The sequence below is a fragment of the Erpetoichthys calabaricus genome, chromosome 12 (genome assembly GCF_900747795.2).
Source record: "Erpetoichthys calabaricus chromosome 12, fErpCal1.3, whole genome shotgun sequence".
Classification (NCBI taxonomy): domain Eukaryota; kingdom Metazoa; phylum Chordata; class Cladistia; order Polypteriformes; family Polypteridae; genus Erpetoichthys; species Erpetoichthys calabaricus.
In genome coordinates this window covers 19,067,789-19,085,108 of record NC_041405.2, presented here as the reverse complement: position 1 = coordinate 19,085,108, position 17,320 = coordinate 19,067,789, and the positions used below count along the sequence as shown (strand labels likewise).

The 17,320-nt window shown below is 40.4% G+C and overlaps 1 protein-coding gene across 3 annotated transcripts in view; it reads right to left on the bottom strand.

The window, feature by feature from the left end:
- Window positions 1-2,214: 2,214 nt before the first annotated feature.
- Window positions 2,215-17,320, bottom strand: part of xrcc6 (X-ray repair complementing defective repair in Chinese hamster cells 6) — a 34,664-nt gene continuing 19,558 nt past the window's right edge. For 2 of the 3 annotated variants that reach the window (XM_051934437.1, XM_051934438.1), the window contains exons 9-13: window positions 15,413-15,574; window positions 14,055-14,184; window positions 10,477-10,577; window positions 2,751-2,870; window positions 2,215-2,597 (exon numbers count right to left, since the gene is read on the bottom strand). In XM_051934437.1, the coding sequence (XP_051790397.1) occupies window positions 2,401-2,597; window positions 2,751-2,870; window positions 10,477-10,577; window positions 14,055-14,184; window positions 15,413-15,574 (710 nt within the window). In that variant the 3' untranslated portion in view covers window positions 2,215-2,400. The remainder of the gene's footprint in view (window positions 2,598-2,750; window positions 2,871-10,476; window positions 10,578-14,054; window positions 14,185-15,412; window positions 15,575-17,320) is intronic. The other variant, XM_051934439.1, reaches the window with a different exon arrangement.

Here is a 17,320-nt window from a genome sequence, read left to right as displayed (position 1 = left end):
ATCACCAATTCACCTAACCTGCTGTGGGAGGAAACCTGCGCAGACACGGAGAGAACATGCAAACTCATCTGTATGTGTAAGTCAAAGTGCTCCATTTGAATTCATGCATAGGTACTGTAACTATTCATCTGGCCACTTATATATTTACACATGTATTTTTTAAACAAACTAGTGGGCTCTGCCCCCTGCTTGCTTCGCTTGCCCACCCAGCTTAGGTTTTACCGGATATACAATTTAAAGAGTTTGTTATTTTCATGGGAATTGTTACATACGCATTACTTTCACGTTTATTTTAAAACATTTGTAAAAACAATACTTGTCCTCTATTTCCGGCCCCGGGCGTGGTTAAATCTCTTTCTCACAGGACGTATAATGCCGCTTGCGTTGTGAAGGGGGGGTGGCTGAACACACACTAAGGAGATGCCATTTGTTCAGCTGCTGTCTTTCTGCTGCTGGCGAGCTGCGTGTTCTGCTTGTCGCGCTGCGTGTCGATCATTTAAAAGCCTGTACAGCAGCTGTCCTTTTGCTACTTCGCATCTCGGCCGGTCGCGTTGTCGGTGTGAACGCACGCTAAGGAGAAGCAGTCGGATCATCTGCTGGCTTGCTGCTGCTGCTGGTGAGCTGCATGCTCTGCTTGTCGTTGCTTTAAGAGCTGGGAGCACATGAAATGTGTCTGCCCAAAGCATTCCAACAACTGCGAGGGTAGATGTCAGTGAACTTGTTTTAAATTGTTTTTGTATGTAGGGCGTGACGTGCAAAGTCATCACCGTCTCACGGGTTTTGCTTCCTAAGGTTATAATGTTTAGTCTCGTATATCATCAAAGTGTCTCTCCGAGATGATCACGTCTCGATCACTTCGCTCATCCCCCCCGGAGGTGTGCTACACTCCTGACACTTTGCGTCTCTCCCGGTCGCACTGTGAAATGGGGGAGCTGAATGCATGCTAAGGAGATGCCGACGGATCAGCTGCTGGCTTGCTGTATGTTCTGTTTGTCATTGTTTTAAGAGCTGGGAGAACATAAACAGGTGGCGCAGTGGTAGTGCTGCTGCTTTGCAGTAAGGAGACTGAGGGAGATTGTGGGTTCGCTTCCCAGTTCCTCCCTGTGTGGATAGCGCTTTGAGTACTGAGAAAAGCGCTATATAAATGTAATGAATTATTATTATAAACTGTGTCTGCCAAAAGCATTCCAACAACTGCTAGGTTAGATGTCCGTGAACTTGTTTTAAATGTTGTCCCACTGCCTTGTCTCGTGTGACGTTAAAGTGTCTCTTGCGGGACGTCAAAATGTCTTCAGAGAAGATCACGTCTCATATCCCTAGTCTCCCTTTTTTCTTTTTTTAAATAATAGAGAGAAAAGTGAGTGCTTGATTAAATAGTTGGTACAGAGATGGCAGGCCCAATCATCCCTTCCTTTGAAACAGACAGACATCATGTCCAGGCCTTGTTCTTATTGCAAGCATAAGCTCTCACGTTTCCCTGATCTTCTACTGAATTCAGTGGTTATGAAAACTAAATAGAAATCTGCCCCCGCATGCTAAAGATGTGTGTACTGGCAACTGGCAATTCAGAATTAAGCTTGTGTGTGTGTGTGTGTGTGAGCAGAAGTAGGACCTGCAATGACTGACATGCCATTCAGGGTTGGCTCCTGTCTTGTGCCTAATACTGGAAAGACAGACCTGTGCACTCTACACTCTTAAAAATGCTGGCTCTTTAATGGCGCCACATGCTGGATTGTATGGTTCCTCAAAAAGCCATTGCTTGAGAAAGAATCATGTCATTCTGGGAAGGGTTCTCTGCATATGAAGTTGGTTCGTTGTGCTCTGAAAAGGTTCCTAATGTGTAGAAAAAAATCTTTAATGTATGGTAGGCTACCTAGCAGGATACCAGCAGATCATGAAAACCTGGACTCAGTCTGTGTTACTGAACGTACGCAGCAAGAATATGGTTGGTATTTCACAGATCTGTTACCATCTTTTCATGGTTATTCACTTTATGGAGCCTGTTATGGATCTAAATAAACAAAGACTCTTTTAGGAACCTTCATGTGGACGGGTCTTTTGGGAACTCCCATGGCATCGCTCTGAAGAACCACACCTTTATTTTTAAGAGCATCCAACCCTTAATTGGAATGTTATTTCTAATGTGTCTCTTTCTGCATGATGGGACACGTGTGCCAAGCGACTGGGTGAAAGGTGCAATATGAAGTCACCCAATTGCAGGTGCAAAATTCTTTTATTGAAAAATGTAGTGCAACATAGTTGTTCACTTAAAAAAAGAATTGCAAACTAAGATTTAACATGATTATGTAAATTAGCAATGCCCTGTAATTCTGAACCGGCTGAACAAGCACAGTAAACTAGAACAATCGCCATTTAACTACTTATCTTTTTTAAAGTATTTCAATTGTTGAAGTAAGCAGTCAGAGCATCCATGAGTTCCTGTTTCTTTGTCCCCGAGCGGATACCCAGTTGCCTGCAGGCGTCTTTCAAGACAGGAACAGTCAGCTTTCCCAAGGTGCCTTTTGTTACATGGGCTCGTAATTCTGCTTCCGATATTTCCATGCGCTGCTTTTTCTCTGTTGCACCGCTCCCCTCTGCTGAAATAAAACGAGAAAAAGCAAAACAGAGTTAAAACGTATTCAGATGCAAATGTTTGTGTTTGTTACCTAAAGTGTCGTATGATGTTTTAATCTGTGAATGGCACTACATAAAGGTTCACTGACTGACTGAAGAGGAAGTGTGAGACTGACCAGTTTTTCGTTTCTGTTGTGTCCCTTTGCCTTCTGGATTGTAGTCTGGAGGGTACACCTGCTCTTTGAACTCATCCACAAGTGACCCCAGTCTTTTGTCTATCATTTCCACCTTTGGTACTAGAAGAGAAAAAGGCAGACATATTTTTTAATAAGAGAACCATCCAGGAAAATGATCAAGATAAAAAAATTAACAACATTATAGAGAAATAGAATGGTTCAGAAGGTTAAATAGGCGGAGTGGTGGCTTTGAGGCTGGGGATCTGCACTGGCAATCGGAAGGTTGCCGGTTCGAGTCTCATAAATGCCAATAGGGACTCTGCTCTGTTGGGCCCTTGAGCAAGGCCCTTAACCTGCAATTGCTGAGCGCTTTGAGTAGTGAGAAACTCGCTACATAAATGCAAAGAATTATTTTATTATTAAATTGCAAAGTAAAACATGAAGTGAAGCTCAATATATATATATATATATATATATATATATATATATATATATATATAAATACTTTTTAAAAACCACGCTTATATTAAGTTAAAAAGTGTACTAAAAAGTAGAAAATAAGTCTCTCATACATCACTCATAAAATAAAAGGTGGTCACTTTTGCTAAGACTTAAGAAGTGTTTTTTGAATGTTGATTGATGAAAAGTGCCCACCTTTTATTTTACGAGGGATGCATGAGAGACGTATTTTTTACTTTTTAGTACACTTTTTAACTTAATATAAGCATGGTTTTTAAAAAGTATTATTTTTTTTATATATACAGTGCAGCCGGAAAGTATTCACAGCGCATTACTTTTTCCACATTTTCTTATGTTACAGCCGTATTCCAAAATGGATTCAATTCATTTTTTTCCTCAGAATTCTACACACAACACCCCATAATGACAATGTGAAAAAAAGTTTACTTGAGATTTTTGCAAATTTATTAAAAATAAAAAAATTGAGAAAGCACATGCACAGAAGTATTCACAGCCTTTGCCATGAAGCTCAAAATTGAGCTCAGGTGCATCCTGTTTCCCCTGATCATCCTTGAGATGTTTCTACAGCTTCATTGGAGTCCACCTGTGGTAAATTCAGTTGATTGGACATGATTTGGAAAGGCACACACCTGTCTATATAAGGTCCCACAGTTGACAGTTCATGTCAGAGCACAAACCAAGCATGAAGTCAAAGGAATTATCTGTAGACCTCCGAGACAGGATTGTCTCAAGGCACAAATCTGGGGAAGGTTACAGAAAAATTTCTGCTGCTTTGAAGGTCCCAATGAGCACAGTGACCTCCATCATCCGTAAGTGGAAGACGTTCAAAACCACCAGGACTCTTCCTAGAGCTGGCTGGCCATCTAAACTGAGCGATCAGGGGAGAAGGGCCTTAGTCAGGGAGGTGACCAAGAACCCGATGGTCACTCTGTCAGAGCTCCAGAGGTCCTCTGTGGAGAGAGGAGAACCTTCCAGAAGGACAACCATCTCTGCAGCAATCCACCAATCAGGTCTGTATGGTAGAGTGGCCAGACGGAAGCCACTCCTTAGTAAAAGGCACATGGCAGCCAACCAGGAGTTTGCCAAAAGGCACCTGAAGGACTCTCAGACCATGAGAAAGAAAATTCTCTGGTCTGATGAGACAAAGATTGAACTCTTTGGTGTGAATGCCAGGCATCACATTTGGAGGAAACCAGGCACCGCTCATCACCAGGCCAATACCATCCCTACAGTGAAGCATGGTGGTGGCAGCATCATGCTGTGGGGATGTTTTTCAGCGGCAGGGATTGGGAGACTAGTCAGGATAAAGGAAAAGATGACTGCAGCAATGTACAGACATCCTGGATGAAAACCTGCTCCAGAGCGCTCTTGACCTCAGACTGGGGTGACGGTTCATCTTTCAGCAGGACAACGACCCTAAGCACACAGCCAAGATATCAAAGGAGTGGATTCAGGACAACTCTGTGAATGTCCTTGAGAGGCCCAGCCAGAGCCCAGACTTGAATCCGATTGAACATCTCTGGAGAGATCTTAAAATGGCTGTGCACCGACGCTTCCCATCCAATGATGGATCTTGAGAGGTGCTGCAAAGAGGAATGGGCGAAACTGGCCAAGGATAGGTGTGCCAAGCTTGTGGCATCATATTCAAAAAGACTTGAGGCTGTAATTGCTGCCAAAGGTGCATCGACAAAGTATTGAGCAAAGGCTGTGAATACTTATGGACATGGGATTTCTCAGTTTTTTTTATTTTTAATAAATTTGCAAAAACCTCAAGTAAACTTTTTTCACGTTGTCATTATGGGGTGTTGTGTGTAGAATTCGGAGGAAAAAAAAAGAATTTAATCCATTTTGGAATAAGGCTGTAACATAACAAAATGTGGAAAAAGTGATGCGCTGTGAATACTTTCCAGATGCACTGTATAATATTTTCAACTTTTTAGTGTTGGGTTTGTTTTAGTATAATTTTGTAATCAATATTTTAACACTTCCTTTAATATTTCTATCCATTACTAGCGCCATCTATTGGTGAAATCTTGAACTATTCTTCATATGAAAATTTCATTTCTTAATTAACATGAATCAATTGGATCAATAGTGAAACTGATTATTGATTTATGTATTGTTATCGGAAGTGAGTAAGTGTGCAAAATTTCAAGTCATTTGGACAATAGGAAGTGGGTTAAATATCGATTACAAGATTTGTACCAGACAACAAACAGGTGAAGTTAAAATAAGCGTGGTAATAATAATAATAAAATAATAAACAGGGAGACAAACTAACACTTAAAACTACATGTGTTGATTATGTGTGAAAGGTGAGAAGCTCAATATGCCAGAGAATTCTGTCACTTGCATATGGAAACGACTGATTCAAATGATACTCAGCACATTTACAGGGGACACCCACCTAAGCATTTCAGAAAAGAGAAAACAACAACACAATGAAAAAAAGAGTAAAAAATAAGCCCACTTTTGGGGGGTAAAAATCTAAAACAAAATCCCTAGTTATCCCATCCATTTGAATACCCAACAATGAGACATTTCAGGTACTTTTTATATTTCCAAAATGTCAACTGCTGTTTTCTGCCATATTGTTCAGGTTGTAAATCAACATAATATAAATGAATACCACTCTGCACTAAATTATATCGTATTGGTTAATGTATATAAAGTGGATTCTGAAAGTATTTACCATCTGCAGACTTTATTGTGTTGTAGATTTAATTGTACAGTGATCCCTCGCTATATCGCGCTTCGCGGCTTCACTCTATCGCGGATTTTATATGTAAGCATATTTAAATATATATCACGGATTTTTTGCTGGTTTGCGGATTTCTGCGGACAATGGGTCTTTTAATTTCTGGTACATGCTTCCTCAGTTGGTTTGCCCAGTTGATTTCATACAAGGGACGCTATTGGCAGATGGCTGAGAAGCTACCCAACATACTTTTCTCTCTCTCTCTCTCTTGCTCTGACATTCTCTGATCCTGACGTAGGGGGATTGAGCAGGGGGGCTGTTCGCACACCTAGACGATATGGACGCTCGTCTAAAAATGCTGAAAGATTATCTTCATGTTGCTACCTTCTGTGCAGCTGCTTCGTGAAGTGACATGCTGCACGGTGCTTTGCATACTTAAAAGCTCGAAGGGCACGTATTGATTTTTGACTGTTTGTTTTTCTCTGTCTCTCTCTCTCTCCCTGCTCCTGACAGAGGGGGTGTGAGCTGCCGCCTTCAACAGCTTTGTGCCGCGGTGCTTCGCATACTTAAAAGCCAAACAGCCCTATTGATTTGTTTGCTAGAGATTGTTTTCTCTATCTATGTGACATTCTGTGCTCCTGACACGCACTCCTTTGAAGAGGAAGATATGTTTGCATTCTTTTAATTGTGAGACGGAACTGTCATCTCTGTCTTGTCATGGAGAACAGTTTAAACTTTTGAAAAAGAGACAAATGTTTGTTTGCAGTGTTTGAATAACGTTCCTGTCTCTCTACAACCTCCTGTGTTTCTGCGCAAATCTGTGACCCAAGCATGACAATATAAAAATAACCATATAAACATATGGTTTCTACTTCGCGGATTTTCACCTTTCGTGGGGGGTTCTGGAACGCAACCCCCACGATGGAGGAGGGATTACTGTAAATGCCCATCAATCTACACGCAGTAACCCATAATGTCAAAGTGAAAACCTGTCCGGCAAGGTTTGCAAATCTTTCTATTATTAAAGGAAATCCTGAAAGAAGACTTTTTCAAAGACATAGTTTCAAGACCTGCAAGACAAGACTTTGGCCATGGGATTTTTTCAAGTCCCGCCCTCCTTTCCACCATATTCAACCACACCCACGGTCCTCTCACCTCTCATTCATGTGAATGCTTTAGTCAGACACAGTTCCTGCGCTCTCAGCTCTTATAAATTTTTACGTTTTCCTCACTTTAAGTTCCCAATAAAAGAAAACTTATTATGTCCAAATCTTACTGAAGAATTTCATCCCGAAGGGTTATCAACAGAAGAAATGAGTACACGGGCAATCCTAACACTGAGAAATGATGAAGTCAAACGAATTAACGCAAAAATTGTCGATCGGTTAGACAGCAAATTAGTTAAATGCGTATCAGTAGACTCTGCTGAAACAGTTGGTGGTGATGGTGCGGAAGATGAAAACATCAACTTACAATAACACGAAGAATATCTACAACCGTTAACACCATCCAGTCTTGCACCGGCCAAATTACTGTTGAAAGAAGGATGTATCGTAATGTTATTACGTAATTTATGTCTGAGTGATGGGCTATGCAATAAGACAAGATTAGTTGTATTCAAAATTGGTCGAGCAATTCTGACATGTAAAATTTTAACAAGCGACAAGAAAGGTAATGTAGTACATCTTCAGGGGATAACATAAGACACCAAAGGAGATCTTGATATGCCATTCATATTAAAACATTAACAGTTTCCCGTTAGAATAGCTTTTTCAAAGACAATTAACAAATCACAGAGACAAACATTCAAAAAATTAGGTTTATTCAGTAGAGAGAAAGAAACGAAATTAACTCATGGGCAGTTATATGTTGCGTTGTTACAATGCAAGTCCAAACACGGAATCAAAATTCAATGTGATATTGACAAAAATTTTGTTCAAAAAATTGTTTTTACTGAAGTTTTACAGTAAAACTGTAAGTTTAAAAAGTATTTGCGTGTTAATTTCAAATCCAAACAGAACAAAATCGTATAACGCAACAAATAACTCTAACACAACATGAAACATAATTTACTCTCAAATTATTACGTTTTACTATTTTTTTACTATGGTTAATTACTCGCTGTAATGTAAAATAGTTAGTTCTATTATGCATATGTAACAATTCCCATGAAAATAACAATCTGTTTAAATTGTACATGCGCTTCCCCATACGCAAGCGGCTGAATCGCAAAGTGGCTAGTGCTTAGCACCCACCTGGGGAACTGAAGAGAGAACAAGCATGGGGCAAAGCCCCCTAGTTTATTAAAAATCAAAAGGTGAAATCTCTCATTCATAAAAGCGTACAGACCCTTAATTCTGTATTTTGTCAAAGCACCTTTGGGTGGAATTCCAGCTTCTAGTCTTCTTGGTTAAGTCTCTACAAAGTTGGCCTGCCTGCATTTGGGCAGTTTATCCCATTCTGCCTGGCAGATCTTCTCATGCACCATAGGAACTGCCATCTTCAGGTGTCTCCACAGATATTTTATAAGGCTTAAGGCTGGGCCAATCAAAGACAGTCAGAGACTTGTCCTCCCAAAGCCACTCCAGCATTGACTTGACCGTATGCTTCGGGTCATCGTCATGTTGAATGGAAAACCTTTGCCGCAGTCTGAGGTAGTGTGTGCTCTGGGTCAGGTTTTTTTTTTCCCCAAGGACCTCTCGTATTTGGCTGCATTCATCTTTCCCTCAGTTCTGACCAGTCTTCATGTCCCAGCCCTTGAGAAGCTCCCCATAGCATGATCCTGCCACCACCATGCTTCACCGTTGAGATGGTTTTAGGTAGGTGATGAACAGTGCCTGGTCTTTGCCAGACAGAATGCTTGGAGTTCTGCCCAGAGAGTTCAGACCAGAGAATAATTTTCCTCAAGCTCTCCGAGTACTTTAAATACCTTTTACTCAAGGCACTCTGGCATAAACAGCTGATTTTTGGAATGGTGCCGAGACAGTCATCCTCCCAACAGGTTTGCTCATCTCAGCAGAGGTCTTCTGACACTCTGTTATTGGGTTGTTGGTCACCTCTCTGACCAAAGCTCTTCTTGCATCATTACTCAGTTTGGCTGGATGGCCAAGTCTAGGAAGTGTCCCAGTGGATCCAAACATCTTCTGTTTCGCAATTATTGAGGCCACTGTGCCTCTGGGAACACACAAAGCTTTAGAAATGGTTAAATCACCTTGCCTTGATCTATGCCTCATCACAGTTTTATTGTGTTAGTGTACAGAGAGTTGCTTAGACGTCATGGCTTGGTTCTTGTCCTGACAGGCAGTGTGTATTGTAGGACCTCATATAAACAGTTGTGTGCCTTTCTAAAGGATGTCCAATCAATTCAGATTGCCACAGGTCAACTCCAATCAAGTTCTGCATCTCAAGGAGAATTAAAGCAAACAGGGTGCAGCCAACTACAATTTGGAATGCCACAGCAAATCTGAACACTCATATAAATGAGACATTTCAGTTTTGGGGATAAATCTGCAAACCTTTCTGAAAACAAGTTTTTAGTTTTGATGGGCAAAGTCTCAGAATTACCAATTTAAAATTAAATCTACAAAACGATAAAGTGTGAACAAAGTGAAGTAGTCTGAATATTTTCTGAACCCACTGTACCTGATACTGGATAGTAATCTGACTTGGTTCTGCAAATTGCTTTGTAACTTTCTCCCGTATCCCGACTGCATATGTGTAAGGTTGGTTGGAAATTCTGAAGTAGTCCTATGCAGAGGTGTGTGTGAGTGAGCCATGCAGTGCAATGAGGTTTTGTCCAGGGTTAGTTTCTGTTTTGCAACTAATGCTGAGCAAAGTGGAGGACCCTAAATTAGATTAATCAGGCTTAAGAATGTTATGCCAACCTATATATGGAAGACTAACCCCAAATAGAGGTAAAACCTTAAAATCAACCAATTATAAATAAATAAATATCAGTCTTGCATCTTAGAAACACAGATTTCTTTTGATAAGCCAGCTGTTCTGACATAAATGTTAAAACAAGAGCATGACTTTTTACTTTTATTCAATTTTTATCTGTACCTGCTTTGTTCAATTTAGAGTGTCAGGGGCTCTAGCTTATGTGGGATTGGCCCAGCCAGAGCCTAGCCTTAAGTATTGTCCATGTGGTCAGTCCATCACTTGGCACAATCACATACACAACCACAATGATTTAAACTGGTCTGATATGGTCAGCACCGAGATGAACTGGTGTCTCGTTCAGGGTCAGTTCCTGCATTGTACCTTTTGCTACTTGGATCTACTGTGGCCCCCGCAGCTTAGAATTGGATTAAGCAAGTTTAAATGTTATGTTATCAACTGCCACCAGAAAATCGACAAACCTAAAGAGTGCACACTGTCAGACAAAAAGGGTAGACGCAGTGTAATAAGTTACATATTTATGAATGTACATACAGTACATGGGTATAGAGATGGATGACAGAGGGACTGATTCCCAGTCTAATTTAATGCTTACTGCAGTCACTTCAGTAACTCTGAACAAAGATGTCAGCAATAAAATCAACTTACAAGTGTGGTCCTCAATAGGCTCGGGCTCCATCAAATCCAGTGCAAGAGCTTCAAGGTTCCTGAAATGTTTCTGGATGACTGGATTTTCAAAAGCATCACTCCTGTAAAACACACACATTCACACAAATGAACTGGACAGGTTAGGCATGATTACTAACAGGTCACTGAAGGATGAATGGCGTGATTAAGTGAGCACAATATCAATTAGAAAATGGAGATTTTATTTTCATGTTTCAGTGTTCAGACACAAAATTGTAACTATTTATCTATTATCTATATATTGTCACGCACGAGCGCATGGGGAGTGGCTTAAGGACCCGATGAGCGCAGCGACAAGTCGTGCCAGGGGACAATGGCGGGGTACTAACCTCTCTTATTCTGTCTCTCCAGAAAGAACGAAGCACCGCCGCCATGACCATACCCGGAAGACTGCTGATCCCACCCACTTCCGGGTTCCTTTCTTACCTCTGGTCCACTCCTGATGACGTCATTTACCCATCCACCACCATGACTTCCCCATCATTTACATCACTTCCTGTCCTCCCCTTTAAATTGTCCACCAGCCACTGTTTGTTGTTGAATGTCTGTATGAAATTACTGACCGAAAACCAGTTCCTTTACAGTATACGGGGCCTAAAAACCCCAAACCTTTATGCTGTTGCTTGTGTTTCTTTACAATATATATATATATCTATATATATATATATATATATATATATATATATATATATATATATATGGTTGAAATAGTTTACTGTGAAATAAATGCAAAGAGTACACGACACGTGTTTCGCCCTCATTCTGGGCTCATCAGGTGTACACACTCCACTGCACTCCCTCTCGGGAATATATATATATATATATATATATATATATATATATATATATATATATATATATATATATAAATATTTATATCTGTCTATCTATATATATCTATATCTATATATATATACAGTGCATCCGGAAAGTATTCACAGCGCATCACTTTTTCCACATTTTGTTATGTTACAGCCTTATTCCAAAATGGATTCAATTCATTTTTTTCCTCAGAATTCTACACACAACACCCCATAATGACAACGTGAAAAAAGTTTACTTGAGATTTTTGCTAATTTATTTAAAATAAAAAAAACTGAGAAATCCCATGTACATAAGTATTCACAGCCTTTGCTCAATACTTTGTCGATGCACCTTTGGCAGCAATTACAGCCTCAAGTCTTGTTGAATATGATGCCACAAGCTTGGCACACCTATCCTTGGCCAGTTTGGCCCATTCCTCTTTGCAGCACCTCTCAAGCTCCATCAGGTTGGATGGGAAGCGTCGGTGCACAGCCATTTTAAGATCTCTCCAGAGATGTTCAATCGGATTCAAGTCTGGGCTCTGGCTGGGCCACTCAAGGACATTCACAGAGTTGTCCTGAAGCCACTCCTTTGATATCTTGGCTGTGTGCTTAGGGTCGTTGTCCTGCTGAATGATGAACCGTCGCCCCAGTCTGAGGTCAAGAGCGCTCTGGAGCAGGTTTTCATCCAGGATGTCTCTGTACATTGCTGCAGTCATCTTTCCCTTTATCCTGACTAGCCTCCCAGTCCCTGCTGCTGAAAAACATCCCCAAAGCATGATGCTGCCACCACCATGCTTCACTGTAGGGATGGTATTGGCTGGTGATGAGCGGTGCCAGGTTTCCTCCAAACGTGACGCCTGGCATTCACACCAAAGAGTTCAATCTTTGTCTCATCAGACCAGAGAATTTTCTTTCTCATGGTCTGAGAGTCCTTCAGGTGCCTTTTGGCAAACTCCAGCCGGGCTACCATGTGCCTTTTACTAAGGAGTGGCTTCCGTCTGGCCACTCTACCAATACAGGCCTGATTGGTGGATTGCTGCAGAGATGGTTGTCCTTCTGGAAGGTTCTCCTCTCTCCACAGAGGACCTCTGGAGCTCTGACAGAGTGACCATCGGGGTTCTTGGTCACCTCCCTGACTGAGGCCCTTCTCCCCCGATCGCTCAGTTTAGATGGCCGGCCAGCTCTAGGAAGAGTCCTGGTGGTTTCGAACTTCTTCCACTTACGGATGATGGAGGCCACTGTGCTCATTGGGACCTTCAAAGCAGCAGAAATTTTTCTGTAACCTTCCCCAGATTTGTGCCTCGAGACAATCCTGTCTCAGAGGTCTACAGACAATTCCTTTGACTTCATGCTTGGTTTGTGCTCTGACATGAATTGTCAACTGTGGGACCTTATATAGACAGGTGTGTGCCTTTCCAAATCATGTCCAGTCAACTGACTTTACCACAGGTGGACTCCAATTAAGCTGCAGAAACATCTCAAGGATGATCAGGGGAAACAGGATGAACCTGAGCTCAATTTTAAGCTTCATGGCAAAGGCTGTGAATACTTATGTACATGTGCTTTCTCAATTTTTTTATTTTTAATAAATTTGCAAAAACCTCAAGTAAACTTTTTTCACATTGTCATTATGGGGTGTTGTGTGTAGAATTCTGAGGAAAAAAATTAATTTAATCCATTTTGGAATAAGGCTGTAACATAACAAAATGTGGAAAAAGTGATGCGCTGTGAATACTTTCCGGATGCACTGTATATATATATATATATATATATATATATATCTATATATATATATAATAGTAGTACCACAACCAGACTAGGTGGTAGCGAACTGCACTGACTTTCTATCTGAATCCTCTGCAGACCATCCACGGGAAATCCCGCTATGTCCTGGCGCCACAGATGACATCACTACCGGCACAGTGCCACTTACTGAAGTCACTTCCACGTTCAGCGCTATTGATGACATCACTTCTGGTTCCAGTCCAGACGACATTACTTTCTGTCTCAGCCTTTAAAGCTGCCATATTCTCACACTCAAATCAGTTCTGTTTTGGACTGAAACCTACAAATATCTCAACAAAATGACCCATTTGCATCCAGGACACAGTATACGGGTGGCTGCCCCACACCTTTTCAATGTCTTTAGACTGTTATTGTGACTATATATTTTATATATATATATATATATATATATATTATATATATATATATCCAGCCATCCATTTTCCAACCCGCTTAATCCAAACACAGGGTCACGGGGGTCTGCTGGACCCAATCCCAGCCAACACAGGGCGCAACGCAGGATCCAATCCTGGGCAGGGCGCCAACCCACCGCAGGACAATATATATGTATATATTGTACTGTACTGAAAAATATGCGACTGTTCAATTTTAAGTCTTAAACTTCTAAGTACTCTTTACACTTCTGCCCAATACAATAAATCTACTTTACCTAAAAGTACTTTACTTTAGGTAAAATTTTTATTTTGTTAGTATCCTGCTCATTTCTAAGTAGTGTCTGTCATAGATTACTTATTCAGTTTCTCTTAACTTTTCCAGTACCCTTTTTTATCTAGTTGCGGTTTTACGTATTCCTTGTGGCTTGTATGGTTTATCTCTTAATTACACTTTTCACAAAATGTATGGATATGTGGTTACAAATTTACAGACTAATTAAATTCTAAAAAAAAGGGAAGGTGAAGAGTTTGAAGAACACAGAAATACTAAAACCTGTAAGAGAAGCGAAGTTTTTGCACAATTTTCTTCATTACATCCACTTGATCCTGATTGGCTTCGACCTTTTCTGGGTAATCCAATTTGCGAATATCATCAGCATAAGGAAGGAAAATCAGGTGAAACCCTGTTAATGAAAGAAGCAGAGAAACACAGATAAGCCTGGTCATCAGTGAATCTAAACTGCAAAACAAAACAAACACGTTTCTGGAAAGAATTTCCATGAATCCAGCAGAAAATAACTTTTATTGCACATCTGTGGTTATATTATCCTATTAAGACTAACAGGGAATTTAAATTTTGTTCAGGACTTTCAGTGAGTCATATGAAAAATAAATTACATTTCTGGATAGTGCGGTCTGAAAAAGTAAAGATACAAACTTAAAAACAGTATAGAGAGACATTTATTTGATGCAAAAAAATTATGTCATGTATGTACAGTGCATTAACAAAAGAGTAGTGTTGAAAATGTTGTCTTGAAAATTGCCTTGAGTAAAGAAGCATAACACAACATATTCACCTAATCTAATTGAGGATCATGGGAGGGCCAGAGCCAATTCTGCCACTGGCAAGTGCAAGATAGGAAACATCACTGAACAAAGTGTCCATATATTTGGGATGAACCAAAATGACAACAGGGTCAGTCTGCTTAATCTGCATGTCTTGGGGCATGTGGGAAGAAACCCCATAAGACACTGGGATACCATATAAACTCCACATCACCAGTGACCAGATCCAGGATATGAATGCAGGATGCTGGATCCATGAGGAAACAGTGCTAACTATTGCACAGCGGTTCCTTAATAAAGAATGAAGAAGCTGCTAATTCAGCTTACTGCCAATTAGATTTAAATAATGAATCACATACTTGAGGACACCAGTGGAAACAAATAGCCGTGTATTCAAGATGCAATTCAACCAGCACCTCCTGACACAAAGGATTGTGGGAATTTGGAACAACTCACTAAGTCACTTAGCTTAAGTGGAAACGGTGACAACTTCTAAAACATAGCAGGAGGAGATGTTTAGCTATATAACGGAACAAAGCTGATAGATTGAAGGGCTCATCTTGTCCATCAGATATCTTATGTTCTTATTGAAAGAGTAAAATGCAAGTGAAAAATCCAGGATTTGGTGAATTTAAGGTGTAATTTATTTAATTTGTTCATCATCAAAGCAAGATATACAGGAACATAAGAAACATTGTGGTTGCTTATTTTTTGCTCCAAGTCAGAATGCACACAACATGCGTTGTTACAAAGTGTACATTTAAAACAATATTTCCTTTGTGGTGTTGAGATGAATATGGAAATCCTATCCAGGTGGTGTAATAAAAATGAAATCCTTTTACTCACCAGGGGGAGTGACCTGCACCTTATGTTCATCCAGCTCTTCCGACTGTGGAACAAGAGCGACAAAACGTGGCGGGGTGTTACGACGTGGGGTGTAACGACACAAAGCAAACACCTGCCTCTCTAGACACTTGATTAGAAGAGCTGTGAACAGCTTTGAGCTTCCTGGAAAGAAAAAAAATAAAAAATTAGGACAACTAAAAGCTGGCGATTGCTGGTGCTAGAGAGCCATTCCTTGTTTCTACTTCAAATCCAGGTTAGCCAGCAGCTAAAATGACCATAAAAGTAATGACTTCGGCAGAGAAAGTGTCACTTTTGGATGTAATAAAACTAAGACATTCCTTTGCATCAATGGGCAGCAGATGTAATGAATGAGCCCACAGACCACTACAGTTATAAGAAAGACAAAAAATGTGAAAGCTTCGATGTTTGTGCATCAAAAGCTGCAAAGATTCTAGTGAAAAGTAAAAGAGCTCTCAGTATTTGGACTGAAGATGTAACAGGAAAATTAATCAGTTAAAAATAAACATGTCCCTCAACCATATTTTCAAATTTGTGTAATACTAAACATTTTTATGTACTGTGTCCTTGAGTGTCATGAAAGGTGCTTATTAATAAACAGTATTATTATTATGAGCATATTATTATTATTAAAAGGTTGCGTCATGACTTGTGATTAGCTGTTGTGCAAGCGTTTATATTAATTATGAAACTCTGCCCTTTGTCGTGCAGTTTTAAACAAATCGAAAGCAGTTTGAAACCACAATAAGAGCATTAAGAATCCCCTTTACAACACCGATAATCAAAAACTTGCCAGGCGCCCACTACTGTAATTAATACAACGGCATACTTTTACATTTGATGTACAGTTAGGTCCATAAATATTTGGACAGAGACAACTTTTTTCTAATTTTGGTTCTGTACATTACCACAATGAATTTTAAATGAAACAACTCCGATGCAGTTGAAGTGCAAACTTTCAGCTTTAATTCAGTGGGGTGAACAAAACGATTGCATAAAAATGTGAGGCAACTAAAGCATTTTTTGAACACAATCCCTTCATTTCAGGGGCTCAAAAGTAATTGGACAAATTAAATAACTGGAAATAAAATGCTCATTTCTAATACTTGGTTGAAAACCCTTTGCTTGCAATGACAGCCTGAAGTCTTGAACTCATGGACATCACCAGATGCTGGGTTTCCTCCTTTAATGCTCTGCCAGGCCTTTACTGCAGTGGCTTTCAGCTGCTGTTTGTTTGTGGGCCTTTCTGTCTGAAGTTTAGTCTTCAACAAGTGAAATGCCTGCTCAGTTGGGTTAAGATCAGGTGACTGACTTGGCCATTCAAGAATTTTCCACTTCTTTGCTTTAATAAACTCCTGGGTTGCTTTGGCTGTATGTTTTGGGTCATTGTCCATCTGTATCATGAAACGGCGCCCAATCAATGTGACTGCATTTAGCTGGATTTAAGCAGACAGTATGTCTCTGAACACCTCAGAATTCATTCGGCTGCTTCTGTCCTGTGTCACATCATCAATAAACACGAGTGTCCCAGTGCCACTGGCAGCCATGCACGCCCAAGCCATCACACTGCCTCCACCGTGTTTTACAGATGATGTGGTATGCTTTGGATAGTGAGCTGTTCCATGCCTCCTCCATACTTTTTTCTTGCCATCATTCTGGTAGAGGTTAATCTTGGTTTCATCTGTCCAAAGAATGTTTTTCCACAACTGTGCTGGCTTTTTTAGATGTTCTTTAGCAAAGTCCAATCTAACCTTTCTATTCTTGAGGCTTATGAGTGGCTTGCGCCTTGCAGTGCACCCTCTGTATTTACTTTCATGCAGTCTTCTCTTTATGGTAGACTTGGATATCGATACGCCTACCCCCTGGAGAGTGTTGCTCACTTGGTTGGCT